Source organism: Saccopteryx bilineata, chromosome 2, assembly GCF_036850765.1.
Source record: "Saccopteryx bilineata isolate mSacBil1 chromosome 2, mSacBil1_pri_phased_curated, whole genome shotgun sequence".
Lineage (NCBI taxonomy): Eukaryota > Metazoa > Chordata > Mammalia > Chiroptera > Emballonuridae > Saccopteryx > Saccopteryx bilineata.
Window position 1 is genome coordinate 358,099,535 of NC_089491.1, and position 27,014 is coordinate 358,126,548.

Here is a 27,014-nt window from a genome sequence, read left to right on the forward strand (position 1 = left end):
GTCGATGAAGAAGCAGGCATGGCATCCAGGTCTTGCAGACACCGTGATGCAGGCACACTCCCACCCCCCCATTCCTGCCCTTCCATCTGGACTGCAAAGCCCACCCAAGGGGGGATTGCCAGAGTTCAGCCCTGTCCTCCAGCAACCAGGCCGGTGATGATGGAGCCCCTGCATTGGGCTCAGTCCCTCCTCTGAGTACAAACCCATTCTCCTCTGAAGGGCAGCTGCTTTGGGAAGTAGGCCAAGGAAGAGGGTGTGAGCCAAGACCTGCTGTGCATGTCTGGATCCCAATTAGCAGCCAAAAAGTCCAGTTCTCCTGCCAAAGAGATTGGAAGGAGGGAAGATACAGAACACTGTGCTGGCAGGTGGGCCACAGGACGTGAGTTCCCCCTGGGAAAGGTTTACATGCTCAAGAAACCTCATTGCCATGAAATATACAGCATGATTTGGCCCCTACTTCAACAAATTTGGGGGCAAACACATGATGCCGCCAAAAACCCCTCCTTCCCACACAGTGCATCTTCAGTCACTAAAGCAGTGGAAGAAAAATTATGCTCAGCTGCAGACTTACATGTGCACACATACATCCCACATAATTATATTATCTACATGCCTTGATACACATGTATATGCACACTCATGCACAGACATGTATACAAAACAGAACATATGAACACACTCATACACACCGTGCACATAGAGAATGACTATACATGTACATGCAATATATAGAAAGCTGGACTATACCAGTACCAATATATAAAATGGACTATACCAGTACACAGAAATTGAATACACAAGAGCACACATCTGCACTCATAGTCATGGACCTGAGTATATCTACACTTAGATGCATGCACACATACTAGCACATATGCCCAATTTTCCATGTGCTCTTCCCAAGAAGATCATGGGGCCAATCGGTCTTCGCAGGACTCACAGAGATAGTGCAAGAACTTTGGTTCCTGGAATCTGCAGAGAAGGAATAAATGAATAGGTGGCAGAGATTCAAGTGACTCTTGCTATTTTGAAGCTCAACATAGCCTCTTTAGACACCCTTCTCATGTTGACCTTCATAGGTTCTTCAAACCTAATGATATTCTTTATGGTAGACTGCAGCCAGTTCCTGCCCACTGAAGTTTTGGGGGTGGTGTCATGTCCCTTGAACTCTAGAACCCTGTATCTTTCCAATTCTCCACTATAGCTCCACTTGGATATTGACATCCCACCACAAACTCAGAATATATAAAACCATGCTGTTGATCCTCAAAACCACCCCTGCTGCTCCTGCCCACTTTACTATCTCAGTTAATAGTGTCTCCCCTCTTCCACCTGCTCAGGTCAATATCCTAGAACTCACCTTTGACTCTTCTTTTTCTCACACAGCACATTGAATCCCTCAGGAAATTCTGATAGTTCTACCTTCAAAATATATCTGTAACCCAATCACTTCTCCCCACCTTCACTACTTCCACGCTGGCCCAAGCTCCATAACTTCTGACCCAGATTATAGCAGTCTAACTCTTCTCTCTGTTTCTTCCCTTGCCCCCAAAGTCTATTCTCAACAGAGAAACCAGAGTGATTCTATTAAACACAGGCCAATAATAGAAAAACAATGATAAAAATCAATAAAGCCAAAAGTTGGCAGCAAAATTGACAACTCTTTAGTTAAATTGGCCAAGAAAAAAGAAGTGAAAGCTCAAATTACTAAAACCAAAAACAAAAGAGGAAACATTACTACCAACCTTGCAGAAATTGAAAGGATTATAAGGGAATACTATGAACAAGTGTATGCCACAAATTAGACAATCTAAGTAAAATGAACAAATTCCTAGAAAGACCTAAACTACCAAAGTTGATTTAAAAAGACTGTTCACCTATACCAAGTAAATATTTAGTCAGTAATCAAAACTTCCCAAAAACAAAAGCCCAGAACCAGATGGCTTCATTAATGGATTCTAACAAACACCTAAAGATGGGTTAACATAAGTTCTTCACAAACTCTTCCAAAAAATAGAAGAGAAAGAAACACTTGTCAACTCATTCTATGCAGCCATTACCAAGCAATCTACAGGCCAGTATTCTTTTTTCTTTTCTTTTTTTTTTTTTTCTTTTTTCCGAAGCTGGAAACGGGGAGGCAGTCAGACAGACTCCAGCATGCGCCCGACCGGGATCCACCTGGCATGCCCACCAGGGGGCGATGCTCTGCCCCTCTGGGGCATCGTTCTGTTGCACCCAGAGCCATTCTAGCACCTGAGGCAGAGGCCACAGAGCCGTCCCCAGCTCCCGGGCCATCCTTTGCTCCAATGGAGCCTCGGCTGCAGGAGGGGAAGAGAGTGACAGAGAGGAAGGAGAGGGGGAGGGGTGAAGAAGCAGATGGGCGCTTCTCCTGTATGCCCTGGCCGGGAATCGAACCCAGGACTCCTGCATGCCAGGCCGACGCTCTACTTCTGAGCCAACCGGCCAGGGCCCACGCCAGTATTCTTAATGAATATAGATGCAAAAATCCTCCACAAAATAGTAGCAAGCCAAATTCAGCATCATATGAAATGATTCATGCAGTTATCTCTCGGTGTCAGAGGGGGTTGGTTCCAGGGCCCCAACAGGTACTAGAATCCATGGATGCTCAGATTTCTTATTTTAAAAATAGTGTAGCATTTGGATACAGGCTACACACATCCTCCTGTACACTTTAAGTCATCTCTAGATTACTTATAATACCTAATACAATAGAAATGCTATGTCAATAATTGTTATAGTATATTTTTTTAGGGAATATTGACAAGGGGAATAAAAGGTCTGTACATATTCAGTGCAGGCACAATCATTGCAGGCCTAACTACATAGTACATGTGAGCAACAACAAAACTTTTTATTTCCAAGTATTTTCTACTTGAGATTGGTTGAATTCATGAATGTGGAACCCATAGATATGGAACGCCAACTGTATACCACGGCCAAGAGAGAATTTATCCCAGGAATGCAAGGTTGGTTAAACACCAATATCAGTCAATGTAATACACCATATTGATAAAATAAAGAACAGGCCACATGATCATCTCAATAGATGCAGAAGGCATAAGCCCTATCTCCCACCTCCTTAACTCAGAACCCTGTTTCGTTCCCAGTAAAAGCCGATCTCACTTGATGCCCACAGGGTCTATGTGATCCAGCCCCCATCACCTGTTGTCTGCAGAGGACCTGTTTGTCCTCTTCTCTGTCTCTCCCTTCACTCTCTCCACACTAGCCACAGTATCCTTGCTGTTCTTCAAACCACCAGGTACACTCCTGCTTCAGGGTCTTTGTAGTTGTTATTCTCTCTGCCTGGAAAATGGTTCCCCTAAATAGCCACATAATTCATTCCTTCACCTCCTACAGGTCTTTACTCAACAACCACCTTCTCTGTGAGGTCTCTCTGGTTACACTACATAAAATTGAAGCCCTCTCCTGCAACCCTACACTCTCCCTATCTCCCTTCCCCACTCTATTTATTCTAAGCATTTATGATCATCTGAAATACTATGAACTTTACTTATTTATCTTGCCTGTTGTCTATTTCCCCTACTTAGAATGTAAGCACCCTAAGGGCAGAGATGTTTTAGTCTATTTTATCCATTGCTAATATCCATAGCATTTCAACTAGCATGCCACTTTATAGGCATTCAATAAATATTTATTGGATAAATAAATGAATGCAAATAGCTAGTCATTCAACCATTTACTCAGCAAGCAGTGATTACCCCTACCCACCCCAAGTGCCTGATATTTTGCTTCAGGTTGGAGTGCTGAGAAAGATCAGAACCAACCTAGGACCTGCTGGGAGAGGGGTCAAAGTATAAATAACCATGAACCAAGGAAGACAAAGCTGAGGAGCATTGAGGATGGAGAGAGAGTCAGGCCCACCAATCAGGGAAGGCTCCACGGAGAGATGGTGCTCAGGCCTGCTGCTGAAGGCCCAGAAGGACTCAGGCATATGGAGAAGGAGTAGGGGTAGAGGGAGGCCCCAGATGTGGGAAGCATGGGGCGTGTCCTGGGAATTGAGAGGGGACCTGCATGGCAGGACTGAATGAGGATAAGACTACTAAGATTGTCAGAACTATTTGTGAGGGGCTTTGAACTCTAGGATGAAGAGTTTGACATGGTCCCAGAGGCACTGGGGAGCCATGCAAGGCTTTGGAGCAGGGAAGGTCCATGGAGTCACTCTGGCAGTGTGGAAAGCACCGATTGTCATGGGTGAGCAGGAAGGCAAGGAAACCAGGAAGATGGCTCCCAGAACATTCTTGGAGAGAGACAGTGAGGCATGAGCCAGGAAAGAACAGAGGGGACTGAGAGAAGACAGTAGGTTGGAGGTATTAAGGGTTTTATGATTATGTTGGGGGGAAGGAACCAGAGCCGTAATCTCAAGTCTAAGCATTCAGATGGCCTTCCGAGGTACAGACTGAGCTATAGAGGCGGGGGTCCATCAGGAGGTCCAGCAGAAGCTGTCCACTTCTGCAAGGCTGGAGACCTGGCCATGGGGGAGCAGCACAGCTGGGCACCATGCCAGGGACAAACACAAGCCACGGGGAGAAGCAGCTTCCCAGCACTGGAAGACTGATGCCTCCTGACCCCGCCTGCCTTCCTGTCCTCAGCCCCTCACCCCCAGTGCAGGCCTCGAGAACAGTGTCTCCAGCTGGCGTCGTCAGCCAAGATGCAATGTCACTTCTAGATGAGCCATCCAGCTCTGGAAATGTGCCAGACAGTGGGGGGGGGGGGGGGGAGGGACAGCTGTGTCTCCAACGTACCGCCAAGGAACTGCCTCCCAGAGCCAACCAAGACAGTGGCAGAAGCAGAGCTGGCAGGGGGTCTGCGGCCCCAGCTGATGCAGAGACAGGCCTTTGATGGGGCCTCCATCTGCCTGGGCCTCAGCCTGCCTGCAAGGGCAGGCCCATTCGGTTCCCACTGGCTGGAGATGATGGTCCCAGTCACTCTTCTGCTCCTTTGGCCAATAAACAGTAAGGCATCTATTGGTGCCTAGTGTACACAGGCCGTTTCTCTCCCATAGGGGTGACAAGGGTCAGTGGAGCGTGCAGGACACAGACTTTACAATTTGCAGGGCTGAGTTTGAATTTTGTCTGTTCTGCTATTTGTGTTGTTGTTTCTGGGCCTCAGTGTTCCAATCTATTACGTGGGCATGAGAAAAACCCTTCTCCACGAGGGTGTGATAAAGACAAGATAAGGGCAGAGAGAGGTAGGAAGGAATGCTAACAGGACTTGTCTGCTCTCCAGGAATTGCAGCAGAAACCCAACCAAGGCTGAAGGCTCAAGGTCCGGCACCACACCTAAGAGAGGTGCCGGACACACCTTCAGGGCTCAGAGAGAGAAACAGAACTGTCCTGTGTGGCCCCCCAGCTTGTATAAGAGGCTGGAGACTCGAACTGGGGAGGGTACATTTGAAGCGTGATTGGTTGGAGCATCATGCTGATATGCAAAAGATGCAGTTTCAATCCTTGGTCACGGCACATACGGGAACAGATCAATATTTCTCTTTCTCTCTCTTTCTCTCTTCCCCTCTCTCTCTAAAATCAATAAATAATTTTTTTATTTATTCATTTTTATTTTTTTTTAATTTTTTTTATTTTTTGCATTTTTCTGAAGCTGGAAACAGGGAGAGACAGTCAGACAGACTCCTGCATGCGCCCAACCGGGATCCACCCGGCACACCCACCAGGGGCGAAGCTCTGCCCACCAGGGGGCGATGCTCTGCCCACCAGGGGGCGATGCTCTGCCCATCCTGGGCGTCGCCATGTTGCGACCAGAGCCACTCTAGCGCCTGAGGCACAGGCCACAGAGCCATCCCCAGCGCCCGGACCATCTTTGCTCCAATGGAGCCTTGGCTGCGGGAGGGGAAGAGAGAGACAGAGAGGAAGGCGTGGTGGAGGGGTGGAGAAGAAAATGGGCACTTCTCCTGTGTGCCCTGGCCAGGAATCGAACCCGGGTCCTCCGCACGCTAGGCCGACGCTCTACCGCTGAGCCAACCGGCCAGGGCTATTTATTCATTTTTAGAGAGGAGAGAGAGAGGGAGAGATAGAAACAGAGAGAGAGAAGGGGGGAGGAGCTGGAAGCATCAACTCTTATATGTGCCTTGACTAGGCAAGCCCAGGGTTTCGAACCGGCGACCTCAGCATTTCCAGGTTGACGCTTTATCCACTGCACCACCACAGGTCAATAAATAATTTTTTTAAAAAGAATGAGGAAGCTGAGTGAGGGGCCTTGAGCAACTCACCCACAGACAGGGCAGTACCTGCCAGTAAGGGTACCTGCCTTTCTCCCTGCCTGGACACCAGTGAAATGCTGACCGTCCTGCACCAGGAATACCGGAGGGGCATCCACAGAGGGCACCCTTGGGGCATCTGGAAGCATGTCACCTGGCTTTGGGAAAACATGGTTCCCGGGGCACCATGGCCAGGTAGCTTTGTTGTTAAGAGTATAGACCTGATATGCTAAGGTTGCAGGTTCAATCCCCAGTCAGAGCACATACAAGAATCAACCAATGGGCCCTGGCCAGGTTGCTCAGTGGATAAAGTGTCAACCAAGCATGCCAGAGGTTGCAGGTTCGACCCCTCAGTCAGGGCACAGCCAGAAGCAATCAGTGAGTGCGTAACTAAATGAACAACTAAGTGAAACGAGCTAATGCTCCTCTCTCTCTATCTCTATCTGTCTCTCTCTCTGCCCTCTTTCTTCCCTTCCTCTGTCCTTTTCTCTCTCTCTCAAATCAATGTAAAAAATTAACCAAACAAAAACCAACAATGAACGCATAAATAAGTGGAACAACAAATCGATGTTTCTCTCTCTCCCTATTTCTCTCTCTAAAATCAATTAATATATATATAGCGAGCCCTCGCAATCATAGACCCCACCCTGGCCCCAAGAAAAGCAGAACTCCAGGCCAGTTTCTAAAAAAACAAAAGGACTCTGTTTCCTGCCTGACCAGGCGGTGGTGCAGTGGATAGAGAGTCGGACTGGGATGCAGAGGACCCGGGTTCGAGACCCCGAGGTCGCCAGCTTGAGTGCGGGCTCATCTGGTTTGAGGAAAAGCCCACCAGCTTGAACCCAAGGTCGCTGGCTCCAGCAAGGGGTTACTCGGTCTGCTGAAGGCCCGCGGTCAAGGCACATATGAGAAAGCAATCAATGAACAACTAAGGTGTTGCAACATGCAATGAAAAACTAATGATTGATGCTTCTCATCTCTTTCCGTTCCTGTCTGTCTGTCCCTGTCTATCCCTCTCTCTGACTCAATCTCTGTCTCTGTAAAAAAAAAAAAAAAAAAAAAAAAAAAAAGGACTCTATTTCCTAAGGGGAGGCTGAGGGCAGGAGTGCCAGAGGAAGCAGCCTGTAGTGTCGGAGTGAGGAGAGAGGGCAGGGCGGAGGCAGCTCCTGGGTTCATCCAGAGAGTTAAGTGAACACTAGAGAGGAGACAGACTGGAAGGTCATCCTGTCCAGGGACACAGAGTCTAGCAGGAAGGGCTGGAAGGGCAACACCTGAAGAGGAGCACAGGAGAAGATGGGAGAGGACAGAGGTGATTGTGTCGTCTGGAGCAAGGAACTGAAAATGCTAAAGCCAGGGCCAGGGGTCTAAAACCCACAAAAGTGCCCCAAGAAAGGAGTCAGCCCGCATCTGGGCATCGGCCACATTCACTTGGAGGGCACTGATGGCAAAAACAACTCTGGACACAAACAACTCCCATTTCCCGTCATCCTTCCTGACCTGCCCAACCATGGATGGGTCAGGACTTTGGAGAAGGGGCGGTGTCAGGCACGAGGGACAGAGCTGGAACAAGAACAGAACTGACTAGAGCGCCCCTTTCCCCCTCTTCCCAGTGCAATTTTCTGGGCCTGGATAGAAGCTTTATTGGGAAGTAGAACCGAAGTTTTGACTTAAATGGGACTGGTTTTTTAGTCCATGAGTGTGACTGGGGTCTGGTCACTGGCAGGAGACTCACCCAAACTGGCAGGAAAACATCAAAGCTGTGATTGATTTGATTTCTAAGTCCAGTCTGCTCAGTGAACCCTGCACACACGTGCAGGGGCATCAGTGCCCACAGTGGTGTGTCCCCAGGGCCTTGGGGCCAGGTAAGGGCAGGGGAGGGGAGCTCAAGCCTGTCTGATTGAAGTGAGGCTGGAGCCAAATTCCCAGAATCAGCGGCCCTTTCCCATTGGGTGGGACAGCCAGGGCTGGGGCTTTGGGGAGGTAGGGACACTGCTGCACATATGTATGTGTGTATGCAGATACAGCCCCACCCTTACGTCATAGTGCTTATTGAGACCCAAACATGCACTGAGCCCAAGTGGGAACAGTGAATTCAGACACAGAGAGTAGTGTGGAAAGGCTTTTGAAGGAGGTGGTTTCTGAGTTGTGTCTTGCAGAAGGAGAAGGGTTTCAGGATGCCCAGAGGTGATGGTGCCCCTGGCAGAGGGAACGGACACAAGCAAAGGCTGGGAGGAGAAAGCACCTGTCACTGGTACAGTCAGACTGCGAGGCACATGAAGAGACATATGGGTCATGGATCTGGAAGATGCTATATTATCACAGTGGTCACCTTTTTTTTTAATTTATTCATTTTAGAGAGGAGAAGGAGAAACAGAGAGAGAGAGAGAGAGAGAGAGAGAGAGAGAGGAGAGGGGAGGAGCTGGAAGCATCAACTTCCATATGTGCCTTGACCAGGCAAGTCCAGGGTTTCGAACCGGCGACTTCAGCATTTCCAGGTCGATGCTTTATCCACTGCGCCACCACAGGTCAGGCCACAATGGTCACCTTTAAAGCAGTGTCTGCACTGGTTATGGCCAAACTTTCCTCATCTGTAACCTAGAAAGAATCACCTTATTCCTTCATGTCCTAGGGATAAGTGAGTCTTATTATCTCCAGTCAAAGCATTAACCAGGAGCTCAGAGCTGGAAAGTCTTAGGCTAAAATCTCAGTTCTTCCCCTTCCTATATGTATAACTCTTGGTCAACCTCAGATAACTCATCTGTAAAATGGGGGTAACAAGCTCCAACTGGAAGAACTGATACACATGATGTACATAAAGAACTGACACAGTATAAGTCTATATAAGGCAGGAATTCTCTACCCAACCCATTTCACCCCCACCTCCAATGGGCCCTCACTTACGTAAGAGGCCAGCAGAGTGGTCGGAGCCAGAATGAGAGCCAGGTAGAGGCAGGGGGCTGCAGCAAGCAGGCTAGAGGCACAGATGAGGGGCTCAGCCCGTGGGTTGACTTTCTTGTATCTCCGTGAAGCTTCTGCTCCCAGAAAAACCCCAATGATCCCAGTCACAACGGTCACTGCCCCAAAAATCAGGCTGATGGGAAAGAACAGAGAGGGGTTGGTCAGCAGGTGGGGTCAGAATAGGGATTGATAGTCCCTGTGCATGATCCAGCCACCCAAAAGGAATGTGGCTGTGGGCCCTTTCCCCTGCCTCCTAACCAGCGCTCCTAGGACCTAGGTCACTGGGAGCCTGATCAGGGACCCACGTACTCTCCCCTCATTTTCTTTCCTGCCTCATCCTGGGGATGCCACTGGCCCATGTGGTGATCTTCCCAGCACCAGTTTCCAGCCTTCCTCAACTCCAGTAACCTGCTCCAAGCTCTCACCACCCAAAACTATCCCAGTCAGAAAACTCAATTCTACAGTCCCAGTGTGGCCCCAACCGTCTCACCTTCTAGCCCCCACTTCCAATGGGAATGGAAGCAAGTGAACATTTATTTATTTATTTATTATATTTTTCTGAAGCTGGAAACGGGGAGAGACAGTCAGACAGACTCCCGCATGCGCCCGGCCGGGATCCACCCGGCACGCCCACCAGGGGCGACGCTCTTCCCACCAGGGGGCGATGCTCTGCCCCTCCGGGGCTTCGCTCTGCCGCGACCAGAGCCACTCTAGCGCCTTGGGCAGAGGCCAAGGAGCCATCCCCAGCGCCCCAGCCATCTTTGCTCCAATGGAGCCTTGGCTGCGGGAGGGGAAGAGAGAGACAGAGAGGAAGGAGGGGGGGTTGGAGAAGCAAATGAGCGCTTCTCCTATGTGCCCTGGTCAGGAATTGAACCCGGGTCCCCCGCACTCCAGGTCGACGCTCTACTGCTGAGCCAACCGGCTAGGGCCTGAACATTTATTTTTTGATCGCCTATGATACACTAGGCCCTTATCCAGGCATTTGACACTCTCCCTCCTTGAATCCCATCTTCCGATCTCTGTCTTTGAACACTCTCAAGCAGCCCCCTCCTAACTTTACCACCTTTTCCTCCTACTCCTGGACCTCCTGCAACTCCACCTGGCCCCTCTTGCACCTTCCTCCTGTGGAAACCTGTCCCTTCAATACAATTTCAAGACAGGTCCCCAGAAGGTGCTCTCTAGAACACAGATCTGACTGCCCCTGCCCATTCCCAGCCTAAAGTTCTCCACCGGATCTCAAACATCTACCAGATTTGGTGCCCACTGGTGGCATACATGGCCCTTTATGATCTGACCCTGCCTGACCTCAACCCCAACCTCCAGCTCCAAACTAGTTATTATCCTCACTTCATTCTTTTATGCCTCCATCTGGACACTTTTCACTAGTTTTTCCACCTACTGAATGAACTCTTATTCATCCTTCAATACCCATCACAATTATCTCCTTTTTGGAGATGCCTTCCCCTGGCCCTTTGCTTTATTCCTTCACTTCCTTCAGTTCCCATAGCACTTTCTGTTTCTCTGTCATCAAAATTATTACTTATTAGCTGTGAATTACTGGAGAACAGAGAACAGATTTGTTTTACTTTCTTGACTCTACGCTGGGAGGATAGAGCCTAGACTACAAGAGATATATTTATATATTGAGCAAATGAGCTCATTGAGACCTTCCAGAATTCCCAGGTGGACAATGGGGAAGGTTAGTCTGAGAAAGGAAGGTTAAGGTCAAGATTACCCAGCTAAGCCTGACCTGTGGTGGCACAGTAGATAAAGTGTCGACCTGGAATGCTGAGGTTGCTGGTTTGAGATCCTATGGTTACCTGGTCAAGGCACATATGGGAATTGATGCTTCTTGGCCCTCCCCTGCCTCTCTCTCTCTCTCTCTCTCTCTCTCTCTCTCTCTCTCTCTCTCCCTCTCTCTCTCTCTCTCTGTTTCTCCCCCTCCTTGCTCCTGCCTGTCTAAAATGAATAAATAAAAATTTTTAAGAAGAAATAAAAAGATTACCCAGCTAATAGTGACAGAGGCAGGATTTGAATATATATTTTCATCTCCTAGTCATCCTGCTCTCCCAAGCCTCTTATTAAAAGGACTAACCAATGTGAACTCTTGAAAACACAAATGTAACCTTTCCAGCCCCTCAGTGGCCCCCTGTTGTCCTCAGGGCAAGCTCATGGTCAGCGCTGCGGGACTGGTCCCTGAAGACCTGTGGAACCTCCCTCTCTTCTCCCTCTCTCCCTCTGCGAATGACTGGGAATTCTCTAAACTCAACCTACACTTTCGAGCTTCCCTGCCTTGGCCCACACTCTTCTCTTGGCCTCAAGTACCATTACCCACCTTCCACCCATGTACCTTCTCTGCCTGGCCAGTATTCCCTCCCAAACTCAAACATGTGCATAAAATAGCCAGGTGCCCTGATATGTATTACCTTCATGGTGGCTCCCACCAAAATTAAGAAAGAATGTGACAGATGCAACACTATGGCTACTGACAAATCGAGTGTCATAAAAAATACCTCTTCTCTAAACAACTTCTGTAAAATGTTTATTCAATTAGCTGAGGACTATGGGTTTGTCCTTCTGCCCCACCTCATTGGTTTATAGGAGAGAGCATAGAGCCCAGAAAGGGCAGGAATCTGCCTGAGGTCACACAGCCAGCCCCTCATAGGCAGAGCCAGGGCCTCCTGGCCCTCTGCCTACTGAAGCATGTGGGTCCTTAGGCAGCTTAGAGGTACTCATTGAACCTTCCCACTCTTCCAAGCTGGGTAAAGCTCTGGCTCAGCCCAGTCAAGTGACCCTGAATCCCAGATGAATGTTATCCGCATCTGAGTCCTGCTCTGAGCCGGCCTTAGCAAATTCTCAAGACCTTGTGAGACTTAGGATTGATTATTCAGACAGGCAGTGTAAACAGGGGAGACCTCTGCGCAGAAGGTGTGACTGTAGGACACACCCAGCCATCAGGCTCCTCTACCTCACAAGGCCTTTGCAGAATCAGACTCTCAGAGCCAAGAGTAAGGGTCTTTTTTTTTCTTTTTTACAGAGACAGAGAGAGTCAGAGAGAAGGACAGATAGGGACAGACAAGAACAGAGAGAGATGAGAAGCATCAATCATCAGTTTTTTGTTGTGGCACTTTAGTTGTTCATTGATCGTTTTCTCATATGTGCCTTGACCGTAGGGCTACAGCAGACTGAGTAACCCCTTGCTCAAGCCAGCAACCTTGGGTCCAAGCTGGTGAGCTTTGCTCAAACCAGATGAGCCCGCAAGCAAGCTGGCAACCTCGGGGTCTCGAACCTGGGTCCTTCGCATCCCAGTCCAACGCTCTATCCACTGCGCCACTGCCTGGTCAGGCGAGTAGGAGTCTTAAAGGCCTGCAAGTTCTATGCTGGTTCTCTGCACAGTGGTCCTGGCAAATAGCTGTCCAACTTCTACTTACCTACTCTCAGAGGTGGTAAGCTCACTACCCCCATGTAGCCCCTTCTATCTGGTGAGCTCTTAGGATGGGAAGTTTTTCTTATATCTAAGCTAGAATCCTGTGTCCTGCAACTTTTTGCCCTCACCCCACCTTCACCCTGAGGCTTATCCTCACCACAGAGGGTATATTAATAGCTGGGGTTTGTGCAGAACCTCAGTACTGGGACCTTCTATTCATTGTGTGCTAAGCTGAATAATGGCCCCCCAGGTGTCTATGTCCTAATCTCTGGAACCTGTGAATGTTACCTCATATGACAAAATATGATTACACTACGGACCTTGAAATGGAGAGATTATCCTTCATTATTTAGTGGGCCCTAAATCTACCCGCAAGTGTCCTTATAAATAGGAAGCAGAGGCCCTGGCTGGATAGCTTGGTTAGTTAGAACATCATCCTGATACGCAAAGGTTGCAGGTTCAATCCCCCGTCAAGGCACATACAGTAACAGATTAATGTTTCTCTCTCTCTCTCTCAAATCAATAAATAAGTTTAGGAAAAAAATGGAAGCAGCGGGAGATTTGAGACAGAAAAGAAAAAGCCATTTGTCTGTGGATGTAGAACCTGGATTGATGCAGCCGCAGGCCAAGGAATGCCAGCAGCCACCAGAAGTTGGAAGAGGCAAGAAAAGTGTCTCCCGGCCCTGGCCGGTTGGCTCAGTGGTAGAGCGTCGGCCTGGCGAGCAGGAGTCCTGGGTTCGATTCCCGGCCAGGGCACACAGGAAAAGTGCCCATCTGCTTCTCCACCCCTCCCCCTCTCCTTCCTCTCTGTCTCTCTCTTCCCCTCCCACAGCCAAGGCTCCATTGGAACAAAGATGGCCCGGGCACTGAAGATGGCTCTGTGGCCTCTGCCTCAGGAGCTAGGATGGCTCTGGATGCAACAGAGCAACGCCCCAGATGGGCAGAGCGTCGCCCTTGGTGGGCATGCCGGGTGGATCCCGGTCGGGCGCATGCGGGAGTCTGTCTGACTGCCTCCCCATTTCCAGCTTCAGAAAAATGCAAAAAAACAAAACAAAAGAAAAGTGTCTCCTATAGAGCCTCCCAAGAGAGTGTGCCCTGATGAACTTGATTTTGGCCCAGTGAAACCATTTAAGACTTCTCAGAAAATTAATTTCTGGGTTTTTTTTTAATTGCCTTTTTAAAAAAATTATTGATTTGAGAGAGAGAGAGAGAGAGAGAGAGAAAGAAAGAAAGAAAGAAGATAGGAAGAAGAAAGAAAGAAAGAAAGAAAGAAAGAAAGAAAAGAGAGAAAGAAGAAAGAAAGAGAGAAAGAAGAAAGAAAGAAAGAAAGAAGAAAGAAAGAAAGAAAGAGAAAGAAAGAAAGAAAGAAAGAAAGAAAGAAAGAAAGAAAGAAAGAAAGAAAGAAAGAAGCCAACCTTGGTTTCAGCCTGATTTTGAGGTCAGCTGAGAACGGGGGAATTGAGTTGCCCAGGGAAAACACAGCCAGTTAATGCCTCAGGTGGAATTGAGCCTTATTTTTACCCCACTTTTCAAGCCGCTGTGGGGGTTTTTAGGACCCAGTCTTTGCCTCCAGGGAGATAACAATCTAACTGTGACACCAAGACAAGCATGGCAGTCTCATCTGAATCATTCACTCATTTACACTGAGCACCCACGGTGTGTGTGCCAGGAAGCTGCTTCCAGCTGAGTGGAGAGGTGTTAAAATCAATTAATAGGAACAGGCAGTCTCCAGAGGCAATAGGATGTGATGCCTAAAATCACCAACTTTGGAATCAGATGGGTTTGAATCCTGGCTCTACTACTTGTTAGCTTTGTGGCCTTGGACAAGTCATTTAACCTCTCCTCATTTGTAATACAAGAATAATAACAGTTAATTATTATAAAACCTCAGAGGGTTTTTCATGTAGAATGCATAGGTCAGGACCTAAAGTAAAGTTAAAGCTTAAAAAGTAACAATGAGCCTAACCTGTGGTGGCGCAGTGGATAAAGCATCGACCTGGAATGCTGAGGTTGCTGGTTCAAGGCCCCAGGCTTGCCTGGTCAAGGCACATATGTGAGTTGATACTCCTGCTCCTCCCTCTGTTCTCTCTATCTCTTTCCTCTTTCTCTCTCTCTCTCTCTCTCCAATAAAAATGAATAAATAAAATCTAAAAAAAAAAAAGTAACAATTAGGCCCTGGCCAGTTGGCTCAGCGGTAGAATGTCAGCTCAGCATGTGGAAGTCCTGAGTTCATTTCCTGGTCAGGGCATACAAGAAAAGCAACCATCTGCTTCTCTAACCCATCCTCCTTCCCCTTCTCTCTCTCTCTTTCTTTCTCTCTCTCTTCTCCTCCCATAGCCATAGCTTATTTTAGCAAGTTGGCTCCGGGAGCTGAAGATAGCATCATGGCCTTGCCTCAGGCACTAAAATTGCTCACTTGCCGAACAACGGCCCTAGACGGGCAGAGCATCTCCCATTGCCAGGTGGATCCCGGTCAGGGCGCATGCAGGAGTCTGTTTCTCTGCCTCCTGCCTCTCACATAATAATAATAATAATAATAATAATAATAATAATATAATAATAATAAGTAACAATAAAAAAAGGAAGGGAGCTGGGAGCTATGGGAATAAGGCATAGCTTGGGCAAAGGTGCAAACAAGTGAGAGGACATAGGTCATTCTAGAAATTACATGAAGCTCTCTCTCTGGTCATCTGGGAATGAGGAGGAGGCTGGGGAGAAGGAGAGAGATGAGCTGCTGGCAGAGAACTGATGTCAATGAATCTCCAGGAATTGTGGAGCTGCTGGGAAGAGGGACAGAGCTTGGTGCTGTGGGGACTCACAACAGCTCATGAGGCAGTCAGAGGGAAGGAGGGCACCACAGGAGACTGAAAAGCATCAGCTGGAGAGGGGGGGGGACTAGGATTAGGGGTTTCAAGGAGGAGAAAATAAGAGAGGACTGAGATGTGCCCTCTCAGTCAGGTCATTGAGTCCTCGGAGAACGGGGCAAGGGGGCAGGGAGTGGGGAGGACATCCCTTGAGAGCAGAGAACCTGCCTTCTGGGTGGCTTTTGCCCTCCACCTCCCCACCCATCCAGCAGCTTTCCTGGATTCTCAGTGCTTCAAATGCGGTAGAGAACAAACAAATGTATGAGTGAAATCTCTAAGCCAGTTAAGTAATGAGGCCTCGCAGTACCTCAGATTGCCATCTGTAAAATGGGAGGAACTCACACTATGGGTCTCTTTGAAAGAACGTTGCTTAAGAGTCCCATCATTCTCACCCCCACTCCAAATGCTTTCTGGACCTCCACAGCAGTCCAAGAGTGGGAAAACAGGGACGGGGCCCAGACAAGACAAGGGAGCTGCCTCTGCACACCCAGGGCAGCAGGGGAAACAGGGACGGGGCCCAGACAAGACAAGGGAGCTGCCTCTGCACACCCAGAGCAGCAGGGGCTCAGCCAGAGCCAGAGCCAGCCAGCTGCCCAGCTCTGGGGTCTTCACAGAGCACCATGTGCCAGACAGATGGAGTTGGGGGCTCAGAACCTCCAGAGACCTCCCGATCAAGAGCCCCCCTAACCAGGGCCAGGTGCCCAGGGCTCCCAGAGGCCCCTCACCTGTCCTTGCTGTCACATGGCTGCTGGAAGCAGGGAAGCTGCAGCCCATGCACCACACGGGCCTCGAACAGAAACTTGGGGGCCCAGAAGCCCAGCGCTCCAGTCACGAAGGCCATGGCTGTCACTCCCAGGGTCGACCACACAAAACTCCAGCTGCAAGAGAAATCGCCCTAGCTGAAGCTGGGTGAGGGCTGGGGCTGCAGGGGGTGTCCGCTCCTGTTTCCTTCTCTTCTCCCATCTCTGGGCACTTATGTCATCTGGGCACTCAGGTGGGTTCCAGGCTCTGCATCCTTCCCAGCATGCCCTTACCACTGCACCGCCACACCTTTACTCATGTGCGGTCTTCCTCCGTCCTCCCTTTAAGACCAGCTCTCCCCATCCTGAAAGGACCACATCCAATACCTCGTCCTCCAGGAAGCTGCCCCCACCGTCCTGAGTGCCCTCCACTGCTCTCATGGCTCTGCAACAACCAGAGCTGGGTCCTGTCTGTGCCTCACATTCTGGTCAATCATGAGGCCTGGGGGTTGACTCCTGTCTACTTCCCCGACCGTGCCTGGAACAGAGGATAGATGCCCTCCCACGAGGCTCAGAGAGGTAAGAGATTAACTCCCAGCATCCTCTCAGCAACCCCGAGAAGCAGGCAGGGCTGGAGAATCACGCCCATTGAATAAATGAGGGAAGTGAGGCTCCAAGTCCTAGGTCACTCAGGAATAAGGCAGTGGCAGAGCCAAGACTGGAACTCACGCTACCTCCCTCCTTTCCCTTTCCCTCCGTCCCAGCCCGTATCTCTCACATGTGAGGGAGGGACATTTCAGTTGATGCATAGGAGCTCAGAGGGGGCTGCGAATATTGGACACATTGGACAGTCACAGAGAGCTCCCTGGAGGCAGAGAGGGGGAGGTCAGGGATGCTGAGACAGACAGTGGGGTCTTTGGTGACAAGCAGGAAGGAGCAAGAACACTCACTTTCTTCCCAGGTATCTGACATCCTCACACCAGCTGCTCCTCGGGCCCCCCATGGCCACCTCCCTCTGCTTCTCAGCAGCTCCCCGAGGTGGGTCTGGAACCAGCGTGATAAGCAGAATCAAGGCCACAGCTTCCAGGCAGGGCATGATCTAGGGACAGGAGGGCCCAGAAAGCTCAGTGCCACATGCTCCTATGGTCCAAAGACCCTAGGGTGACTGCTCTCTGTGGTCCCGGATTTTGGAGTGCTCTGTGCCCTGGGGAGAAGTGAGGGGGGAAGGCTCATTTCCTGGGTGCTGATTATACAGAGCCTGACATAGTCCTGTCATCTGAGAGTACAGTCTCTCTGGGAGGAGGGTCCCCTTGGGAGTTGATTTAATACCTATCTGTCCAGCACAGGCACTATTCTAGTAAATCAATGAGCCTGACGTGGCTGAGAACTGGAGCTCTGACTACAGTGGCCCCGACTACTGCATACTGCTGCCCCCATAACTGCCCCTTTTCCCTCCATCTGCCACGCCAGTCATGCCCCAGTATCTTCCTATCTCATCAATGCTCAAGAGTCCTAGCATTTACTCCCTCGCTTTACGAATGGGCAAAGTGAGACCCCTAAGAGGGAGGTGACTGCAGTGCACGCAGCTAGCAAGCCGAGCAGCCAGGGTGTGCACCCGGGGCCAGGACTTTCACGGTGCACATTCCACAGGAGGCCCCACACGTCTGAGGCTGCTGACGGCTGACCACCCCCCGGGGCGCCGGGTACTGTGCCAAGTGTCTAAGGCCAATCGAAACTGGAAAGTCCCGGCCGGCCCAGGGGGGAAGCAAAGGGAAGAAAAGGAAGCTGGACTCACTCGCAGGGCCCAGTGCCAGTTCCCAGTTAGCGTCTTCACAGCTGACCCCAGCACGTAGCCCAGACCACTGTCACGGAGGGGCAAGGAGAATGGGCAGTGAGGACAGAGAGGTGGCCCGAGGCCCCAAGGCCAGCCTGCGCCAAGCTGCCCCCATCCCAGGGAACTGGTTCTCTACAGCTCATAGCCCCTTCACTGGGAAAAGTGAGCCACGTAAGGCCCAGATGTCCACTGCCCTTGGTCAGGTCACTGGTGACCTCTGGCTCCTAGCCCATCCCTAGCACTGCTGTTCACTGTCCCCCCTAGATGAGGACCTCCTCCCTTGCCCAAGGCCCAGCCCTGCCTGAGTCAGGTGATTTCAGGAAACGTGGGTCAGAGCTCAGGGGCCTAACTGTAAACCCCGCTTGTTCCTTCCGGCAGGCCGGCAGGCCGGCAGGCCGTGGGTTACACTGCCAGCCCTAACGCACTTCCCTGTCTCACCTCCCAGAGCCGGCCCCGCCCGGACCAGTGGGACTTCCAGGCTTCTCTCTCGCACCCCTTCGGAAGTGTACCAGCATGGCAGGAGTACCTTTATTCTCTCTAATCCTCTCCACAGTCCACCAGTATTATTACCCCCATTTACAGATGAGGAACTGAGGCTCAGAGAGGGAAAGTGACCAAATGAGGAAGAGGTAGAGTTGGGATTTAAATCCCAGCCTTCCCGGTCTGAGGTCTCTTCTCCCAGCCCAGCCCCTGTTCTGATTTCTTTGGGCCTCAGTTTACCTCCTCAGGAAGTGAATGCAGGGTGATACAAACCTTCCAACAGGAATAAAGATGTAGAAGATGGCCAGCACCCGAGTCCGCTGGTCCCCCATGAAGAGGTCACCCAGGATGGTGGGCGCAATGGTGGAGTAGCTGGCAGTGCCGGTGCCCACGACTCCCCGAGAGAGGAAGAAGAGCCAGGAATACTGAGCAAGCAGGCACAAGAACAGTGTGAGTTCCAGAAATCACCTACGGGCAACGGACTCAAGGGTTTGTCGGAGGGGCTGAGGGCACTTGGAGACACGTGCCTCCATGAGAGGAAGAGGGGATTGAGCTAGGGGCATCTCATTATCTTCCCAGCTCAAGTTCCCCAAGTCACACGGGTGCCCCCTGCTGGCGCCTGCAGCTGCCGCATGTCCCTAGCCCAGAGGAGCCCTTCTCCGGAGGATCGCCTTTGCTCACCAGACCAGCTCTCCCAGACAGTAGCTGTTAACCCCCATCCCCAGCACAGCAGGCAGGAATAAAGCCAAGGGCAGCGGGAAATGCAAGAGAAAAAGGCTCCTGTTAAGAAAGCCTAGCGGCTCCTCTTTCAGCCCTGGAAGGCATTCCCCGTCTAGTCTGGAGCCTGGAGTGCAGCAGAAGGAGCCCCACCCAGCTCTGATGGGGCTGGGTCAGGGAGGAAGCCGGTGGGGGACGATCCTCTGGGGCCTCTGCAGGGGTCAGAGCACCTACCCGTGGGGAGATGAAGGAGCTGGAGAGGCCTGCTCCAGACCAGAGGAGGAGGGGTCAGAGCACCTACCCGTGGGGAGATGAAGGAGCTGGAGAGGCCTGCTCCAGACCAGAGGAGGATCCCCAAACTCAGCGTGATTTTGCGGCTGTGTCGGTCGCCTAGGTAGCCAAACACCGGTGCAGATAGCAGCAGGCAGCCAGTGAAGACTGGAGGAGACAGACAAAGGGCAGCATGCATCTCCCCACAGCGGTGGGTGGGCAGATGGGTCCAACAGGCCCACAGAAGGGCATCCTGGCAGTGGGTCAAAGCCGAGAGGAGAGCATAAGAGAAACCCCCAATCCCCTTCTAGCACATAGCTCATTGCCTAAAGTCAGGGATCTGGGCCCCAGGTCAAATCCCAACTAGGCTACTTGCTCATTGTGTGGCCTTGGGTTACTAACTTCACCTCTCTGATCATCACCCCAGCATTGGTGAAGGAAATAACTTTCACCCCCACCCTGCATGCCCCTCTGGGGCTGTGTAAAGATGAGATAGACATGAACATGGAGAGCACGCGTGTTCAGTGCACACCAGTGCCCTAGCTTTACCAGAACTCCTGCCCTCTGTGAGCCTGATGCAAGACTGGTCTGACTTTGTTGTCACACCCTTGCTGAGGGTGAGGGATGGCAGAAGGGATGGGTGGTCTACCTGGCCCCTCTTGGAGCAAATGAGAACGGTTTAGAATGAGCACAGTGATTCCTGGAGGCTGCAAATGCGTTGGTTTTCCTAAGTAGGTAAAACATTCCCCTGACACTGTCGGTTATATTTATACCATTTTTTAAAGTAAACCCTTAAGATCTGGCGGCTGGATTAATGAACACATCTGCTCTCTGTGAAGACAAACTGCCACATTTTTGCATGACTCTACCATATGGATAAGTACCCTCACTGCTTCTGTTCCTTAAATAAATTGCCTCCACCCTCTGAGGAGGGCATGTCCGAATCTGCAGGTGACAAGAAGACCTGGACCGTCCCCACCAGTCCCACCATCCAAGAGCCTTAGGCTTTGGAGGGCCTCACCCACCACCTGGGTCTCCATTCATTGAGCAAACATGACTGACACTTCCTGAGCCCAAAGAGTGTCCAGATTCCTCTTGGCTAAAGTTCCAGCCCCTCCCACTTCTACAGTATTGGCTTCAGCTGCATGCAATTGTGGAAATTAGGCCAGTCTTGACCTACAAAAACGAGACTTTAATATGGTTCGACCTAATACTCCACAGAGAATGGTCTTGGTGTCAATGGCATTTATAATTTTAATAGCTACTGACAAAATAGGCCTCCAAAAAGGCTGCATCAATTTACACTTGTATAGAAGCATATGCCAGCACCCTTGTGACACTTGATGGGATCAATCACTCTATTTTTGTTCATCTACCGGTTGAAAAATAAATGGTGTCTCACTGAAAAGTAAATGGTGTCTAGCTGATATTTTCATCTGCATCCTAGTCCCAGGAAAACTGAGCACCCTCTGCCCATTTTACTACTGGGCTCTTTTCCCCAGTCCTTCATATTTGTTTTAAGGATATAAAATGCAAGTCCTGAGACTAAAGGACCTGGGCTCACACCCTGACGCCACCACTTCCTAGTTGTATGACCTTGGGCAAATTTCTTAACTCTCCTTTTCCTCTTTCATCAGCTACACCAGGGGTTGTCAACCTTTTTATACCTACCTCCCACTTCTGTATCTCTGTTAGTAGTAAAATTTTCTAACTGCCCACCGGTTCCACAGTAATGGTGATTTATAAAGTAGGGAAGTAACTTGATTTTATAAAATTTCTAAAGCAGAGTTACATTAAGTTAAAGCATATAATAATAATTACTTACCAAGTACTGTATGTCAGATTTTCGCTAAGTTTGGCAGAATAAATCTTTATAAAACAACTTACTATAGTTAAATCTATTTTTTAATTTATACTTTGGTTGCTCTGCTAACCGCCCACCATGAAAGCTGGAACTCCCACTAGTGGGCGGTAGGGACCAGGTTGACTACCACTGAGCTACACAATGAGATAGCGAGAGTACTTGCCTCATAAGATCAAATATAATGCCCTGGCTGGATAGCTCAGTTGGTTAGAGCATCATCCCTAAGGGCAGAGGTTACTGGTTCTGTCCAGGTCAGGTCAGGGCACATACAGGAAGAGATTGATGTTCCTGTCTCTCTTTCTCTCTCCCTTCCTCCCTCTCTCACTAAAAATCAATAAATTTTAAAAAATTGTTTTAAAGTTCAAATATAATAAGGCATATAAAAGGCAGTGACTGGCTTTATGTAAATGCCTAATAAATGTTACCTACTGCCACTTACTGCATTTATAGTTGCAATCAGCAACATACAGAAGGGTTTAGCTTTGTAGTCAAATTTATCATCTTCCTCTAGGGAGGTTGTTTTGTGTCTTGTTAATGTCTATCTTTCTTACCCAAAGGTGTTAAAAATATTTTTTTTCTGGGACATAAACACCTTAGGCCTGCAGGTGCCTTAGGATAGAAGGAACTGCCCCCTCAAGTGAAGACAGGCACTCACGCCTTTCCTTCCTAGCGACTCCAAATTTAAATAATTTCCATGACAATGTGGGAGTGAGTAATTAAGGAGCATCATGGTTAAGAGACGTACTCCAGGGGATTTGAATCTCAGCTCCGTCCCTCACCAGCTCTGTGACCTTCAGCAAGCCCCAAAGCTGCCCTGGGCCTCAGATTCTGCATTCAGAAAATGAACAAAATAATAATGCCTGCCTCATGGGATTGTTGTGAAGGTTAAATGAGTTAATATTATAAAGCACTGAGAATAGTGACTGGCATGTGGTAAGGGCCACATCAGTGTAAGTTTTCAATATTGTTAATCAGTTAACTTACTCCAGTAGTTTCTCTGTCTCAGTTCGGGGGCGGGGCATCTGACCATTGTTTCCCTTCCCCTCTATCCCACTCTTAGAGCTTGACCAAGCCCTTTCTTAGCCGTTTCCTTCACTCTGCAGCCCTGACAGACAGCAGGGTGGTCTTTGGGCCATTGCATGGTGACTTAGAAAGATAGAAATTCTAGCCCTGCATGTGGATGTCCTGGGTTTGATTCCTGGTCAGGGCACACAGGAGAAGTGACCATCTGCTTCTCCACCCCTTCCCCTACCCTTCTCTCTCTCTCTCTCTCTTTTTCTCTCTCTGTCCTCCTCTCCTACAGCCATGGCTCCATAGGAGCCAGCTGGCCCTGGGCAGGGAGGATGGCTCCATGGCCTCCCCTCAGGTGCTAAAAAAATGGCTCTGGTTGCTGAGCGACTGAGCAATAGCCCCAGTTGGGCAGAGCATCGCCCCCTAGTGGGCTGGCCGAGTGGATCCTTATCAGGGCGCATGCAGGAATCTGTCTCTCTGCCTCCCCTTCTCTTATTAAATAAATAAATAAAATTCTTACCTGAGGTCACCAGAGACAAACTGATCATCAGCTCTCCAGTCTCACTGCTCTTTCCATATACTTTTTGGGCCATTTCTACAGAGATGACCCTTCCCTTTATCTACTCCCAAACACCACACTCACATGTCCATACCCACACATTCATGTATCTTCTCTCTGTCTCTCTGTCTCTCTCTGTCTCTCTCTCTCTCACACACACACACACACACACACACACACACTTCACCCTCCACGACAAATCACAACATCTCACTTATCAAAGGCCTTGTAGTAATAATCCTGTTCACCCCGGTAAGAAACAGGGAAGGGAACGGTTGGCTCAACTACCGTTTTCTGTTTCATCGAAAAGTTTGAGGGCATTGGCCCACAATGGTCTCACCTTAGCCCACAATTATGAGGGCTGCAGAATGAGTTCATTCAGTTTAAGGGAAATGCCTGCCATAGAGTCTAATGAGCAAAACCAGTTCTTATTTGCCAAATCAATCAGACAGATCAGACTGGCTGTCTGTAAGAAAGACATTAAAATGTTGGCATCATTTTTTTTTATTGGAATAAATGTGCCGACACCCATCCCTGAGACAACCTTCTCACTTTTGAATTCTGAATCATAGATAAATAGCAGACTGTCACACACCAGCAAGACAGCTAGATAAGGCTTGGCACCTTGCCATGGGTTTGTGGCCTGGAGAAAACATTCCCAGTGAGTTTCTACTGACTCTGTCTGCTCTGCTCCCAGGCCCTCCCCAGCTGAAGCCAAGGTCCTTGAGGACTCCCTCTGTCTGGCACCCCGGAGGTTTTTACACCCCTAAGCAGTGCACCATAGTAAAACTCCGAAAGGAGGGAAGGTGCATTTTCCTGTTTAAAATGGTGCACTGGTGATTATTAAAGAGGAGGTGAGAGAGGAGAGAACCAAAGGCCAACCAGAGGCTTGTTCTCAGGCAGGTCCATTTTAGAAAAGAAATATATGGGGTCGAGGATCTGTAAATGGATTTTCTCAAAGCTCTGCTCATGTAGCTCCTAGAAAGTTATGTCTCCCCAGCGTTTCCCATACTCCAGTTTGAGAACCTTATTCTAAAGCATTGGGATAGTCAGGATTGTTAGGAGGAGGAACCACGCACGTGCTAATTACCAGCCGAGTGTGTTCATACACGTGTATCCTATGTTGTGACCATGTATGTGTGCACACATATGGGGGGTGCATGTGTCTGTTACCTTACAGGCACTCATGACCCCAAATGCCCCCTCCTTGGAATAGGAACATACAGCTGCTCCCCAAAGCTGGACAGAAGGTGCATGTGGACCCAAATCCTCTGAGTTCATGTGGGGGTGGGGGTGTCTCTGTCTGTCTATCTGTCTGTGTCCTGGTGGTCAGATTTTTCAGGTCCATGAAAGGAAAGCAGGCATCAGGATTTCTCAACCTCTGCCATCTCTGGTACCCAGCTCAGCTGAACAAACATGAAGGGGTGAGCAACCTGCTCCACAGCCACGATCAGAAGCTCAGGAGCCCTTTCCAGCCCCAGCTCCTGCTGCTCTTCCAGCAACGCCCACCCTCGAACCCGAAGGGGCTGTTCAAGCACAAGGGCACAGCCCATGCTACCTCCTCTGCTACCCAAATTGTCCCTCGTGCCCACTGTCACCAATGCCCCTCTCTCTACCAGGGGACGTTGTGGGGCTCAGCCCAGTCCTTGTGTCCCAGCAGCTATAGCTGGGCACAGACAGGACCTGCCAGAAGACTCCACCCCAGCCTCGAGCCCAGCACCCAGCTCCAGGGCCGGGACTCACTCCTTACCTGTCTGAAGCAAACCAGCACTTCTGTCACTGATCTGAAAGAACTTCTGTACATCCAGCAGCACTCCTGTGGACAGACGGACGGTGCTCGGGAAATGGGAAATAGACCAGTGGGCCCATAAAGGCACTGCCTCCTCATTTGAGACAAGGCCACAGCTGAACAGCATAGCACGGGGTATGGCACCCAGGCCCACTATTCTTCCCCCTCTCTCCTACATGTACATACAACCACACACACACACACACACACACACACACACAGAGGAGCAGGCACACAGAGATGTGCACGCATCAAACACATGCAGGACATACATCCCACGGGTCCTGAGTTATACATACACATTCACATACGGCATGCACTCTCAGGCATAGACACACAGTCATGCAAACACACAGACACGCAGACCCACAAACATACACACAGATAGAAATACCCTGGGAAATATACTCACAGAGGCGCTGATATACATACACACAGGAGCCTGCACTCACAGATGTGTAAGCCCAGTCTTATACACCAGACGTACATATACATATACACTGAGACACACCCACAGGCATGCATGCATATGAACACGCACAGGGCTGTCAGTCACACCATAGTCAGAGCGAGTGGGAGTTCCTTTTACTGCACAATGCAAAGCCGTTCACTTAGATTACAGTGCAAATAAAAGTTCCTGGCATTCTGCAACACAGCTGCCCTGCTCATGTATAAACTCCAGATATTCATAAACATCCATATACATGCATGAGCATGTATATGCAGGAACATATGTGCCTTGGCCTGCACACACGCACACCCAAGCATGTTATTCCAGAGGCATGAGCACACACACATGAGAGTACACATGAAAGCTTCAGAGAAAGGCCCTATTTAGGTCCGACCTTGGCCTCAACTCCCTGAGGGTGGTGTGCTCTTGCTGTACATTAGCCAGGTCTCTAAATCCCCTCTAAGACCTTGCTAGGCCATGGGTTGGTGCAGGGCACTTAGCCTAATGCAGAGAGGAGAATCAGGCCCCCAGCCTCCAGGTTCTGTTCCCCAAGATCTCTTCAGCCATTTGTTGTATTTTAGAAACAGTTAGTCAGGGTCCTAGGCACCTGATGATCTGAGCTGTGAGGCTATGGCCCTATCATGGTGAAGAACAATCATTACTTCCATTGAATTATGAGATGCCTGAGGGCCACACCCTGAGCTGGACATCTGCAGTGCTTCCCTAAGGAGTGGGGACTATCACTGTTCCCATGATACGGGTGAGGACTAGAGGCTCCAGCCAGCCACAGTTGCACAGCTGGAAACGGGGAAACTGGGACTAGAATCCCAGGCAGAGCCACCCGGCCACCCAGTGTCACAGAAGGGGTCCCTGCAGAAATGCCCACAGGGTGGGGGGAAGGGAGAAAGCCCCCCCACATCCACACCTCTGAGAGCTGTTAGCAGGTGAGGAATGATGAAAGAATCAGAGAAACGAAGTGAAATTTTTGTTCTGACATTTACTTTGGGCCCAATGCCACATCATCTAGGCATGCCCACTTATATGCCCTTTCCCTCCTTTTTAATATTTTTAATTACACAAATAAGACATATTCATTGGAAAGGAAAAAATTAGACACTGGTAAGCAAAGCAAATAAGCTAAATAAAAATTCTCTCTCGCATGACCAGGCGGTGGCGCAGTAGATAGAGCGTCGGACTGGGATGCGGAAGGATCCAGGTTCGAGACCTCAAGGTCGCCAGCTTGAGCGCGGGCTCATCTGGTTAGAGCAAAAAAAAAAAAAAAAAAGCTCACCGGCTTGGACCCAAGGTTGCTGGCTCCAGCAAGGGGTTACTCGGTCTGCTGTAGGCCCACGGTCAAGGCACATATGAGAAAGCAATCAATGAACAACTAAGAAGTCGCAACGCGCAACGAGAAACTAATGACTGATGCTTCTCATCTCTCTCCGTTCCTGTCTGTCTGTCCCTGTCTATCTCTGCCTCTGTAAAAAAAAAAAAAAAAAAAAAAAAATTCTCTCTCATCACACTCCTTCCATATCGGAGAATGAGGACTCATCCCCTTATTTGGTCTCCTCCTGGGATCCTCCCAGCTCTGTGGCTCCAGGGACTTCGGTGCAGCCTCATTTTTTACCTTTAAAAGCTGTCACTCTTGCCTCTCAGGGGAGAATTCTAGTTGCCAGGAGACTGGCGGGCCACAACAGTCCCCATGCACTGGGCTTGGTTTCACTTCCCCAGGCCTTCTTCCTAATGACCGCCTTGCTTCTCACTTGGCCAGAGGAAGTACCCACAGGGAAGGGGCCTCAG

At 49.7% G+C, this 27,014-nt stretch overlaps 1 protein-coding gene across 2 annotated transcripts in view; it reads right to left on the minus strand.

Annotated features, from left to right (window-relative positions):
* The window catches only part of SPNS3 (SPNS lysolipid transporter 3, sphingosine-1-phosphate (putative)), a 50,034-nt gene that overhangs the window by 20,666 nt on the left and 2,354 nt on the right, over positions 1 to 27,014 (minus strand). For both annotated transcript variants that reach the window (XM_066262971.1, XM_066262970.1), the window contains exons 2-8: positions 24,725 to 24,790; positions 19,572 to 19,708; positions 18,827 to 18,978; positions 18,035 to 18,101; positions 17,190 to 17,338; positions 16,225 to 16,377; positions 9,152 to 9,341 (exon numbers count right to left, since the gene is read on the minus strand). In XM_066262971.1, coding sequence (XP_066119068.1) covers positions 9,152 to 9,341; positions 16,225 to 16,377; positions 17,190 to 17,338; positions 18,035 to 18,101; positions 18,827 to 18,978; positions 19,572 to 19,708; positions 24,725 to 24,790 — 914 coding nt within the window. The remainder of the gene's footprint in view (positions 1 to 9,151; positions 9,342 to 16,224; positions 16,378 to 17,189; positions 17,339 to 18,034; positions 18,102 to 18,826; positions 18,979 to 19,571; positions 19,709 to 24,724; positions 24,791 to 27,014) is intronic.